The 13,843-nt window shown below is 38.6% G+C and overlaps 1 protein-coding gene across 4 annotated transcripts in view; it reads left to right on the forward strand.

Annotated features, from left to right (window-relative positions):
- Nucleotides 1-13,843, forward strand: part of pard3bb (par-3 family cell polarity regulator beta b) — a 200,585-nt gene that overhangs the window by 10,100 nt on the left and 176,642 nt on the right. For all 4 annotated transcript variants that reach the window (XM_023424879.2, XM_023424876.2, XM_023424877.2 and 1 more), the window contains exon 3: nucleotides 813-914. In XM_023424879.2, the coding sequence (XP_023280647.1) occupies nucleotides 813-914 (102 nt within the window). The remainder of the gene's footprint in view (nucleotides 1-812; nucleotides 915-13,843) is intronic.

The following is a 13,843-nucleotide window of genomic DNA, read 5'->3' on the forward strand; positions in this document are numbered from 1 at the left end:
GGAGGGGAGGGGAGGGGAGGGAGGGAGGGAGTGGGAGACGAACAGAAAGAGCTGCATAAATGAGAAACAAAAAGAAGGAGTTGGTGACCAGTAGAGAAAACCTGTATGGTTGCTCTGTGCTTTGGCTTTATTCTATTTAAGTCTCCATTAACTACAAATTTACATTTCAATGTTGGCCTAAGTGTCCACATCATAATGTATGCTGTTAAACACAAATTACGATACAAAGACTTAAAATTTACCTTTTGAATTGAATTAACTCAATCTTTAATACCTTAGCTATCTTGTTGTTAGCATTAATAATAATTCAAGATTTCAACAAGATTTTTTAAACTCTGCAGTCACTCTGCACCTGATCTGTGAGATGAAACTGCCTTTTTCCATTGTTTTGTGTTTTTGATTTTACAACTTTGTAACCTGTTTCAGTAGGAAATAGATCAGAACGAGCAAGTAAAAGGCTCGACTGTTTTACAGGGATTTTCATCTTGAAATAGAAAGTGAATGGACTAAAGTCAGGTTGGACCACAGTCCTTATTACTGATTAAGAAAATGTCACAGTAAATTACAAGAAATGTTTAGTAACAACAGATGCCCCCATGTACCATACATATGATATATAGCCTATGTATCATCTTAATTTTTTTAATTTACCATTGAAGCCTATGTGCGTCTGGCTTGCTTAATCTGATGATCATGAACTAGACAGACGTTATGTTCATGTACTGTGAATTAGTAGGGAGAGTGATCAGCAGGTGACAGGTCTATTCACATATTAAGTTGTTTATTGACATTGGTTGTGTCCTCTTTCATAGGAAGGAGATTTCCTGGTTCGGACTCACCATGTTGAATACTGTGATGGGGGGATTCTGGACCCTGATGATATTCTCAGTGATCTGGTAGAAGACAAGGACAAGGTAAGAACCTCTCGGAGAGGAGGGGGGGTGTTTCAATGTTTTCTGTGTGATCCTGCTCTTAGTCTGATAATGTAATTAAAGGTTGAAATTATTTTATTTTCTATCAATTTCACTTCCTGAAATATAAAAACACTGACACTGAACAATTCAGTGGTTTTATGTGACTTGAAGCTCACCACAAACAGCTGTGTAACATTTATCTCCTTAATTAATACCCATGAAGTAGAACTAAAACGTGAGAGGTTAGACTTTAATAGCCATTGTTTAAAATGGCTCGTTTCTTGAATGACCAACAGTCAGCAGACTATACAGACATGCATGTGACTAACCAAATATCCAGCCAGGCCGTCCATAAAGAATAGAGACAAATGGCAGGCAGCTCTTGTTCTGTACACAGATTTGCAAAATGACTGTATTTAAGTCAACCATTTTTATCCCTTAAATCCTTCCTGATGCGTCACGTATAATGCATATAATCCTTTTGATTTATACTTATTAATTAGTCACGTAACTGTGAGTGTGTGCAGAAAGGTATATGTGCTTGTACAATGGTTTGAGTGGGTATCTTGTGTGTGTGTGTGTGTGTGTGTGTGTGTGTGTGTGTGTGCGCGTGCGTGCGTGCGTGCGTGCGTGCGTGTGTGTGTGTACTCTTTCATACTATAGAATATTGAGCTGCAGTGGCCTATAAGCCACTCCCTTGGATAGAATATTGCCTCACAAGCAAAATTCAAAAAGGGAAATGGTTTTAACTTGCCTGTAGCGTTAGGCAGTGTCATTAGCAATTCACTTTTGGAGACTTTGCAAACTCAATCCATATATTCCCCGTTTTTCTTGTTTTTCCCCTGAGGAATGTGTCATTTTTCATTTTCCCCTTTGGAAAGTCTTGTGTTTTTTCATACCCTCTCATATACTCTGGCATTATTAGAATGTGATAAATGGCCCAGATTAAGGGCTTTTTAAACCATGGCTTAGGACCTTAAACGAATCTTGAGCCCCTCTCTTGGTGGCTCTGCACATTAAAACAGCATCAACGTGTTTTAATGAGTCCATGTCCTATGGTGAACTGAATTCTTAATTTAGGTCATAGCTAGTAAAACTTGAGGAACCTACCGGCTAGAAAATGTAATGTACAGTACATTTCCCTGTCCTTGGCTCATACTGTATGCCTTTAAGGATGTATAAATACTGCAGGATTTGTTGAAGATTCTCTGAACTAATTAAGAACAAAGTTGCCTTAGTTGGCAATTTCTCTTGGGGCTGTAAGAGCCTCTGAGAAGAAATGATCACTCTGTGATCACTCTCTGCCTCTAACCCGGACTCAAGCCTCAGTTAGTGTCAAAATAAGCACTGTTGGTTCATGGTTCAAATCTTGAGTTTTAGGGTTACATTTCGTAAGCAAGACATTTTTGTCTTTGGGAGTCTAGCTACAGCTAAATGAAAAATTAATTTTGTGTTTCTGCCTGACATGGTTAACACAGAAATCCTGCAGAAAAGTGACTGAGAACTATCTTCACAGCAAACAAATTCCCACATGACATTTTAGAAATATTTATAGCTCATTGTTTTCTCTGCTGGATGAGTTTTCCTGATGAGCTTTCAGATGTCTCAAACTGGGGGGGAGTTACATGACACAGTAAACCTCAGCCCAGGGGCCGTATGACTCAGTGACAGGAGCAAGAACAGAGTCAGAAGAACAGCACCTGACCCAAGGGATTGCTATTATGAGAGCCTGTTGCCATGGATTTGTGGAGATTCAGAGAGCAGCGTGCACTGGTCCCACAGCTGGCTAGTTGCCACTCGCCCTGTGTCACTGTGATCTTGTTTGTAGTGTGTAGTGTCAATTTTTTATGTGGAGGTGTTGCAGTCTGGAGTTGCACCCCCAGACAGTCACTGTAGCATGGGGAGTGTACTGCTCTGGTTTTATAGCCACAAAGTCTCTGGTTTGCAAAAAGATTTATTGTGTGATCTTATAGGCTAAAGCTTAGTTTGCATCCAAAATGATTTCCTACTCCCAAAATAGTGCATTACATTTTATTTGAGTGCTTGAAGACTGTATGTTTATCCACTATAGTCACCTCAGAAATTCCACGATGGAACAAAAATACGAAGTACCCATGGTGTATACACTACTTTTTGATAACAATCCCACAGTGCAATGCTGTATATTTTATAGATTCGAGATTAACAGTCAAGCGACACAATACATTAATTTGCTACACCTGTCAGTGATGTCAGTGATATTGTCTGAACTCTCAGTTTACTGCTCACAATAGAGTCATTTATTGAATGTCTATTATAGTGGAGTGAGTGAGGGTTTTTATAGCACATGGAACAGCATAATTCTAAATCTCACATATCAGACCTATCAAAGGCGAAATTGAAAGTATTGAATGATTTCAGGCGTCATTGATTGTTTTTGTTTTTAATTTTTTTTTTTTTCTTCCCATATTGGCGCAGCAGAACTGTGGCATTCATTTTCAGTTGTGTTTACCTGACAAAGTCCACCTTAAAATCTCTTTTTAACTCTGGTTTGGTGTTCTTCAACTCCTGAGGTAAATGTCCAGCTGAAAGGCGCTGAAAGGTTCTGGAGAGCTTAGGGGAACAGTGACCTATGACCGAAATGCTACACTGCCCTTTCATTGTGAACAAGACTGAGGAAGCATTTAGCGACTAGTTGATGTCGGAAAAGGAGAAGTACATCAGTCTGGTGATGATTAGATAAGCTTTGGATCATTTGAATAGTAGGTCTGTAGTTAAAGCTGGTTTAGCAGGTTTCTATATCGAGGCTGAAGTTGTAGTGACTGTAACTTCATGTGTGTGTGTGTGTGTGTGTGTGTGTGTGTGTGTGTATAAAGATATATGCTGTATTTATTGACAGGTGTTTTGCATCTTTTGTCTCCAATATGTCCTGAGCTCTTCAAACGGGATAGTAGTATCCTCTTTTTGTTAACATCCTGTGAATTCAGTGAAACTGTACAAAACATACCTTTGGAGCTCAAAACCAAATATAAACGCACATGTGTACCACAAAATACACATTTTCATACCGGGATCAAATACAGTGCCACAAACTAATTCCCCAAAACACACACATATGGTGAGACTCACACACATAGTGAAATAAACCGTACAGAATGATATCCAGCAATACACACTTCTGAGCACCAGAGATTGCATATGAAATGAAAGTGTGAAATATTCATTGGATTCTGAGGCAAGGCTCTCATAGTATTACTGAGCTGAGATGAATAAATGGCTTCTAATCCCAGATGAGTGTTTTACTGCGGGCGGACTCAGACTGCCTGGCTTTAGGTTTATAACCACAAAGAAAACAGAGAAGATTTTTGAGGTCTGCTGAAGATGGAGCAGAGGTCAAAAATACAGTTTCAAAAAAATCCATTTCTGAAATATATAGTCGTGATGCATTTTGAGAGAGAGTGCTCAAATTTATGAACTAACATTGGTTCCAAACAGCTTAAAGTGCTATGACAGCAAACAAAAGCACAGTAGCACAGCATGTTAAAAGATCACCAACAGTCCAGCTTGTCAGTCCAGTTCATTTTGAAATAAAATAGATGACAAGTTCCAAGTCTTAACTTTAATTTGAGTAGTTTTACATTAGTATAGAAAGAACTGCAAGTTATGCAAAATGAAGTAATTGGACAGATAAACATCAAGTCAAACAAAATCACCATATTTAATATTTTGTGAAAAATCCTTTGCAGTCAATGACTGAAGTCTTCTACCCATAGACTAGAGCAGACACTTTGTCTCTTTACTGGTGATGCTCTCCCAGGCCTCTTGCTTGTGGAGGAGCCTCTCTTAGTTTAGTCTGGTCTTCAGCAAATGGAATGCAGCTCAATTGGATTGAGATCAGATGACTGATTTGGCCAGTCAAAAATGTTCCACCTCTTGACCCTGTGAAGCTCTTTGGTTACTTTGGCCGCATGTTTAGGATCTTTGTCTTGCTAAATTATGAAATCTCAACCTGGCAACCAGGCCTTTCTGTTTTTGAGGCGTACCAGGGTGAAACTGAGGTTATGGTCATAGAGTCTTCTCTTCATTGACAAGGAAATATCGACACCTACATCCTGGAGATCATTCTTGACTTTCTCTGCAGTCATAAATGGTTTCTTCTTCACCATGCAAATGGATCTTCCACTCAACCAGAACCATGGTAACTGTTTTGTGCATGAACTAATACTGAAACAACACACAGCTACCCAAGAAAATTTAAGTATCCAAGTGTCCAATTACTTTTGAACCCTTCCAGTTTGGATACTGTGTGTTAAAAGGGCTGTAATTGAAATAGCTGAAGCACAGAACCCGAAGAGCCAAAAATGTGTAAGTGTCCAAATACTTACAGTCTGGACTGTTTATTCCTTTTGTAGGAAATTCCTTGAGGAAAGTTGCACCTCTTCTCTTCTTCTGCAGTTTTTTTTTTCTGCAGCGCCCTTCATGATGTGCTGATTATGACACAGCGTTACTGCATCGGCGTATTGCCGCAACTACAGTTACAAATGACAGTAATCAATAGAGTGAAACGCTTGTTGGAAAATAACCTGAAGCAGCTGCCTCGTAATTTTCTTTGCAGGAAAAACCCTGATAACAAAATTTAAAAAAAAGTGAATGGCTCTGAATACTTTCTGAATACACTGTAATGTGGCACACTTAAATACAAACATAGTCTAAACTCCACTCCAAATTCAGAATTAAACATAAATACAATTAAAGAAGGTGATATCAGTTGAAAAATAATTTGAGGAAACGTTTTGTGTGTTTTGCAAGTTTACCTTTCGACCACCACCCACTCACCTCCGCCCCCATCTCTTTCTCCATTACCCTAATGTTTCCCTCGCATGTTGTTTTTCAATCCCACTCGTAGCTTTATGCCAAAGAAAATGAAAAGTAAGCAAGAAATATGGATTCCCATCAGCATTTTCAATGTAGCTGGAAGTGTAATTCCTAATGTATTTTTCTTGTAGGTATTGCAGAAAGAGCCTTACAGAGACCAGGGTTTGTCGAGAAGGTTAACTGGTAATGGAGAGAGAGGAGAGAGAAACACTATTGCTTTGTATGATATTGCTGTTTGTTCCGGGACATTAATATCACCTACACTTGATCAATCACTCGCTCTCTCTCTCTCTCTCCCTCTTTCTCTCTCTCTCTTTCTCTCACACACACACACACACACACACACACACACACGCAGGCACGCACAAACACAGCATGCGTCCCTGTGCACACATCAGTGTTAAACATGAATATTCTTCATCAAGCACGCACACACATGATCACAGCAAGCATCCATTTACAGTACCCCTCACTTTTTTCTTTACTGTTACACGCAACACATATCCAAGTGTGTGCATGAGTGTGTTCATACGTAGTGCTTTGCTCATACAGCAAGCTTAATAGTATTGATCAGTGTAGAGAAGTCTAATTAAAAAACTACAATCTGTCACAGACCATGGAACAGCCAGTTGAACTTTTGTTGTTTTAACACTTTCTAGATACAGACAAACACTCACACAGCCAAACACACACACACACACACACACACAGCCAAACACAAACACACACACACACACACACAGCCAAACACAAACACACACACACACACACACACACATATATATGCAAAATTATATAATGTGATTATGTCTGGTAATTTCACCTGCTTAGAAACAAACATTTAAAGAAAACCTCTATGGACAGACTAATGGAACACAGGCTTGTTGGGAAGTAGGGCAGCTCTCTGTGAGCTTGCTGGGCTTTGATCATGGGTAATTGTGCCAATCATTATTTATCCTATTGATTGATGGACACACACATGCACAGAACCTCACTGGGTGGCTTGAATATTTTTCCTCCTTATTCAGATGTAGCATTTTACCAAGACAAACTATTGATTCCTCTTCTAGCAAAATGGTTCTATTCATGCTCAGTGAATTTACTTCACTTTCTTTTTCCACAGTATTAGTATTCACCACACAAGATGTACAATGTGTAAAATGAAGATGGATCTTTACAGTAAATACCTGATTCTGATAACCTGAGTTGAGGTATTAGGAGTCAGTGTTGGTAGATTTATATTTTATTATATCATTTTTTTTTTTTTAAATAATTGACACTGTTCTGCTCCTTATATTCAGTGCCATGGAAACTTTCTTCTATTCTTCTTCTGATCTGCTCTTGAATAACTTTTCCACCGATTATTTTTTTTAGTTTTTAGTTTATTAACACAAAAATCCTGGGATGAATATCAGAAGAAACAAGGGCTTGTGATATCTCTGGTGTTCCTGGGCTTCTTCAGTAGGCACCTCCACAGAGAAATTTAGTCCATTTTGACCTATAATTCCACAATAGTGTCATTTGCTGGAGAACTGTTTGTAAGTTGTCTCGTAAATCCTGTTAAAATACACTTTGAATTGATCAAACTCAAAGCATGTCTGGCGATTATACTGTCTGTCTGTCTGATGAGATGAAACAACCTCAAACGGTCTGACTTGGAGACATTAAGATGGACAGTTGGCGGACTCAAGCCAACTCAATGGGCAGTCCATTGTGTGTGTGTGTGTGTGTGTGTGTGTGTGTGTGTGTGTGTTTGTGTACGTGTTAGTTTTCCAGTCAGCCGAAATCGTTTTCTGGAAAAGACAATCAGGCCAACAGTTCATATCTCTGTTTTGTTAATATATAAATAATGCTCTTTCTCTCTTTCCCTGACTTTCTTTTTGTCCTTTTGACTTTCTGTGTTTTGGCCCTTGTTGCCATGGCACGGTGTTGTGGATGGTAGGAGCAGGGTGAGGATAGAGTGGCATTCATACAGACAGTATCCATTGTGTTTGCATAGAGCTTAAAATGTAAGATACGTTTTAAAATGTGCAAGGTTGATAAACTTTATATATTTATGAAAGAAGAGATGATTAGACCTTATATTTAGAAAAGAGGTGATGAAGAAACTGAACACACATCAGGCCATGGTGTGAGGCAGTCACACCAGGCTATCTAACTGTGGTAAATCAGCACATGCTGAGGAAGTGTCTGCCTCCGAGGAAGTGAAATATAACCTGCTTTGTTTGGCTCTAAATGAAGTTAACTTCTTCTTGTCTTTATCTGAATGTCTTACTCTGGCCTTCATTTCAATGAAAGGTTGGAGACGAGCCAAAAACTTGTAATTGCCCCTCGTCTGAATGTCTTTTATTATTTTGATTTTATTATTTAAATAAAAATCTCTTTTCCACCCCTCACAAATCTAATCCTTTGAAATGATTTATCAGCTGCTTAAACCTAAATTAAAATAATTAAAGGTCACTACAACACCAGAGTCATTAACAAAGTAGCCAAACCTCTGATAATGAGGAAATTATTCAGAGCAGGTTCCATGTTATCAGCTGGCCCTTCCTTCCCTTCTGTGCTCTTTCACTCTACAGTTCTCAATATCCATGATCACGAATGCTTTGCTGATCAGTGGTAAATAACACAAGCTGCTGCTGCTCACAGATGCAGCTCTGTGAAACATGCTCAATTATGTCTGTCTTTCAGCCTGAGCTCTGCCTTTGTAACTTGCAGCATCCACGAACATTAATGATATATTTGCTAGATGTGATAGTTCCTGATACAGATGAATCAATTAAAGGCTTACGAAAATGTTCGTTTAGCAAGTATGAGTGAGAAATGATAATGTGGTGCTGCTGCACAATTTGTTGAGCTGTACACGTACACATACACACATAAATACACATGCAAAAAGCAATTTGGCCAAATTAATGTTGCATCATTTACAGATTAATTGCTGTCACCATTGTGTTAACTTGCAATAGCATTTACATTGGAGCTTGAATATAATCGTTTAGCCATTCATCATAAGCGATTATTTAAGTCTAACTTTTTATATGGCAATTAAGTGTCAGTCTAATAGCTTTGTTTGGGTCAAGTTATGGTTGTTTCTTGTCACATGTCAGTGTATGTGCTTTAAATATGTATGCAACTTGTAGTATGGATTTGGCAAACTGTTCCAAGGTGACAGACTAATTTAGGAGAACATTTTTCAGTGAAAACTGTTGAAAGACATTGAATTTGGTCAAAGAATTGACTGTCCTTTTTTTTTTTTTATTATGTCTGGTTGACATATTGTGTCTGCAGGCTTAACCTGTAATACTTTACAGTAGAGCTGAACAATTAATCGCAATATTATCAAAGTTGCAATATCCATATCACGGGAGCTTACATTTTTTTGGTAAAGGTAAAATATGTCACAACATACCTTTTTATAAATGTAATATAAATGCATTGTTGTACTGCATAGATGCTCTGGCTGGCATCATATTCATATTCTACAGATGTATGGGAACATGCTTGTTTGGTATAGACCTCAGCACAAATAACATCATCATAATTTTTAGATTTTTTTTTCAGTGAAAATGAAATACAAAAATGACCATTCCCATTAAAATCATGATGCATATCGCCGTTGCAATATCTGTCAAAGTAATTGCAATATGATTTTTTGCCACATCGTTGCCACATCTCTACAATAGGCATAGGATGTTAAATGAATTGACAAGAACACAGTGCACGTGGACGAGACACATGATAGTGGAAATGATGAATACCAGAGAGCTAAATAAAGGAAAGTAGTGGCCACAGGTCAACAGGGCTGAGGCAAAGAAATGACATGGCATACAGAATGTCCAGTGTATTTACAACTTACAATTTTCGTTGATTTCAGAAATCGTGCTGTAAACACATAGTGTATGTTGTTAAAACAGTGACATGGGATATATGGATATGAATGGAGCAAAGACAGAGACACAGGGAAAGGAAAGCACAGGTAGAGGTGGGTATCGGGATGAGCCCCTAATGCAGAATAAGGGGAAGAATACGACAAGCTTGTACTGTTACAGTTTCTCCCCATTGGAGATCTTTTGCTCTTTTTACCCCTCTGACTTACAAAGTACATAAGCCTGCTCTTTAGCCTTTCCAACCTTTTTCAGTGTCTCTTTTACTTCCTCTCTCCTCCTCTTCCTCCTCCTCCTCCTCAACTTCTCATCCAGTTTTCCCACTGCTGTACATTTCATTTCCCTCCTCCCCCATCTCTCGCTCTCCTTTCCCTTTCCATCTCTTCTCTTTCTCCTCTCTCCCCTTCTCACCAGCTTAGCTCTGTCATTTTGAGGGAGAAAACACAAGCCAGTCAGAATGAGGCAATTATGACCCTGTTGGAAGGGTTATTATGCATAATGCCCCATAATCCTCCTCTACAGTTTTCATCATAATTGACATGTACATTAAGTCTGTGCAGTGTATACTTGCTGACAGAAACTTGCCAGCAGCAGCCTCAGCCTTGGTTTTGAAAGTGACATACACACACACACACACACACACACACACACACACACACACACACACACACACACACACACACACACAGCTGTGTTTAAAGTATTGATTCATAAAGATGATGCAGTTGCAATGTGATTATTCATAGCTGCTTATTCTGGCGTGACCAGATAATGAAGACAATAGACACCCGACAGACAAGCAGTATTTGATTGGGTTCTTAGGTACAACATGCTGTGTAAGTTGCGTGTTTGTGCATTAAGGTGGTTGATGATAAGGTTCTTATAGCATTTTGCGTGTGTCTGTGCGTGTTGGTGGTTAACATGTCGACATTAATTGAACCATGACCCAGATCAAAAAAATGAGACTTGAAAGGGATTAGAAAAACATGCAGACATATTGAGGAACAGCGATTTGTGTGGGTGGCCTCTGACACAGTCCACATTTAATCATGACATTTTAATCCCAAGCAATTTAACGAAAACCTGATGGTTAAATGAAGCAGACAGGCATCCAACAAATCTCATTGTTCACCTTCAACCTATGTGTTAAGCTTGATAATCATATTAGTGTTGTGTAAAGTGTTAATAAATTATTTTTTTTATAGCTTTGCCAATATCATTAAGTCTGCTGGTATTGTTTTCCTGCACTTTATTAATGAGCAAGTTTTAATGCAAATTTTTTATTAAAGAATGAATTCTCCATTTCCACTTCCAAGTCCCATAACAGCCATATTATTATTTATTTATTTAGGCTTGACCACAGCCTCAGTCCATCTAATGAAAAGCATATCTATTCAAGAGGTATGTTTTCTGTTGATATTTTGCACACTGTCTTTGATGTGATTATAGATTATTATTTTTCTTATGTTAACCAGAGTTCCAAGGTGTCTGGTAATGGTGCTTGTGTTTGTGTCAGACCTTACATCTAAACTCTAGCATGAAACTGAATTAAGTTATAAAATTCTGCTGCGGTGAAATACTTCTATTTCACGGGCGTGTTACATTTATTCAAAATGTATAAGCCACATTGGTCTCTAACCTTTCAGGAACGTTTTAGATAAATACAGGTAAAATACAGATATTGTCAAAATGTGATCTTATTTCTATAGTCTTCCTGCTGTTTTTTCAGCTTGTCCTAATTATATTTATCAATATATCAGTCAGGGCGAGTGAGTTCAGACGTATTTTCCTTTTGACGTGTGATGTCAGCTTGAAAAGGTTAAGTGAATGAACAGGAAGGACAAATATTCATTCACTCGTGTTTCTCACTTATGCCCACACACACACACACACGCACACACACAATGTGGTCACATAATACTAACTGTTTTCTAGCAACCTTTGACCCCTCAGCCCTTCATATGAAGTGGCCCACTGGAGAGAACAATATTGACCTTCCACTAAAGAAAGCAGTGCTGCTTATTGCTTTCACACATTGCACTGGTTTCATTTACTGGGTATCCCGGTGTGTGGGTGTGCATATACACAGATGCTTAATTATAAAGAGGTGGGATATATATTAGACTGGCTTGTGTTTCTTGGGGTGTACTTTTGAGTGTGATTGAAAAGGTGTGCGTTGTTGGGTTATTTGTATATATTAGTCTGTTTTTTTTTTTTTTTTTTTTACACAATACTCATTCAGTCATTCAAAACTGCTTAATTATCTTATCAGCTTTAATGAAACACAGTAAAGTAAGTGACTAGAGAATGGGAAGTGACAGAACTGAGTGTAAGCCAGGTGACACCAGGTGGAATAACTGGCCTGTGTCTGGAACACTGTTCTAAAATGATATAAAAGTGCAAGTCAGAAGTTGCGTTTAAGTCCGGGTTTTTCAGGTCAAGAACAAACACACAAAGTTTTTCTTATAAACATCATTACAGCATGATGTGACCTTGTAACATGGTGTCAGCAAGCATAATATGAAAAGGAGAATTCAGGTTTTTTCACCAGTTCATTTTCTCTCATTAAATGAATGTGTACCAACCTGCTATGGACACTGTTTTCAGCAAGTGGATGCCATAGCATAATGGTCCATACCACTAAATAGACATAAATGTTGGCGTGTTTGTGTGTGTGTGTGTGTGTGTGTTTATGTGTGTGTTTATGTGTGTGTTTATGTGTGTGTATTGTTGTCACAATCTCCAGTGGTTCTGACATAAACGTTAGTACTTGTTCTTCCTAGTCCTTCAAAGGGGCACAAGAGCCATAAAGTCTCCTGCCTGTGCACTATAGGTGTGACTCAGATACCATTTCTTCATTTTCCTTATGTAGCCTGACATTTTTCATTATATAGTAATCATATGTGTTCGTTTTCATTGATGGGTTGTCTTGTGTGTGTGTGTGTGTGTGTGTATGTGTGAGCAGGTGTATCTTGTAGTCCTTGAGAAGGGTAGAGGGACCATAAACCCTCTCTTCAGGTGGTGGGATCTCAGCTATTAGCCGAATTGTGAATTATATTTGATGAGGCTATGGCCTCATTGTTAAATTGCAGGACACTGACACATATATCAGTCTACATTGACAGTCAACATATATCAACAGAGCGCCCTTTACTATATGTGCATACTGTATGTATGTGTGTGGCTGAACTAGGTTGTATCTTCTGCTGAGATTTACAGTGAGAGAATGGGGGTTTCTTTGGTCTTAAATCTTATTTGTCCGTAAACCTTAATGGAGGCCGTATTGTGTGTGTGTGTGTCTGTGTTTGGTTTGTGTGTGTGTGTGTGTGTGTGTATGTGTGTGTTGAATCATGTGTGCAATGAGTTCTTTATGTGTGTGTGATTTCAGTGAATCACCTGTCAAAATGCTGTTGACTCCACCCCCTCTCAGTGTATCGTTCTCTTTCACACACACATGCACACACACACACACACTAACACACACACACACACACACACACACACACACACACACACACACACATCAAACCACATAACTCATTGAGAGCACAATGACTTCAAACGTAACCCTTAATGCCACATAGCCGCATATGTTACAGACATGTCATGTTTCACTTGATCACACACACAGATGGGTAATACAATATCACTCGTGTGGCACATTTTGAATAGGCCCGTAATGTTCCATTAGTTTGATTGCTTACAACCCGTCACACTTGATGGGTAGAAACAATAAAATCGGAATATACAAAACTCAATTAAATGGCTGTTTTTATGTGTTAATTTAATGGTTTAATTTTAATATTGTTCATTTACGACAGAAGTGATGTGAGTAGATGGTTTCACTTAGACACAGATCCATAGAGAAGAAAGCTCCACACAAAAATATACTTCCCCTCAAACACACACACACACACATACACACACACACACACACAAACACACACTCGTCAAAATCAGTGGAGTGGAATAATGGACAAGGCGATGGAATAGTGGGCAGATTTTATCATTCACACACTCTAAACCACCAGCCATCTGCTAAATGCACACATTTTTCTCATGACTGTGGGTGTGTGTGTGTGTGTACATGTGTGCACACGTACACACATGTGAATGGATCGGTGTAATTCTTTGAAAGCTTGGACGAACACTCATCATGTTAAACTGGCTGATACAGTTAATCCATCT

Source organism: Seriola lalandi, unplaced genomic scaffold (genome assembly GCF_002814215.2).
Source record: "Seriola lalandi dorsalis isolate HSWRI2012SDOR001 ecotype SW California unplaced genomic scaffold, Sedor1 jcf7180002054758, whole genome shotgun sequence".
NCBI classification, from domain to species: Eukaryota; Metazoa; Chordata; class Actinopteri; order Carangiformes; family Carangidae; genus Seriola; species Seriola lalandi.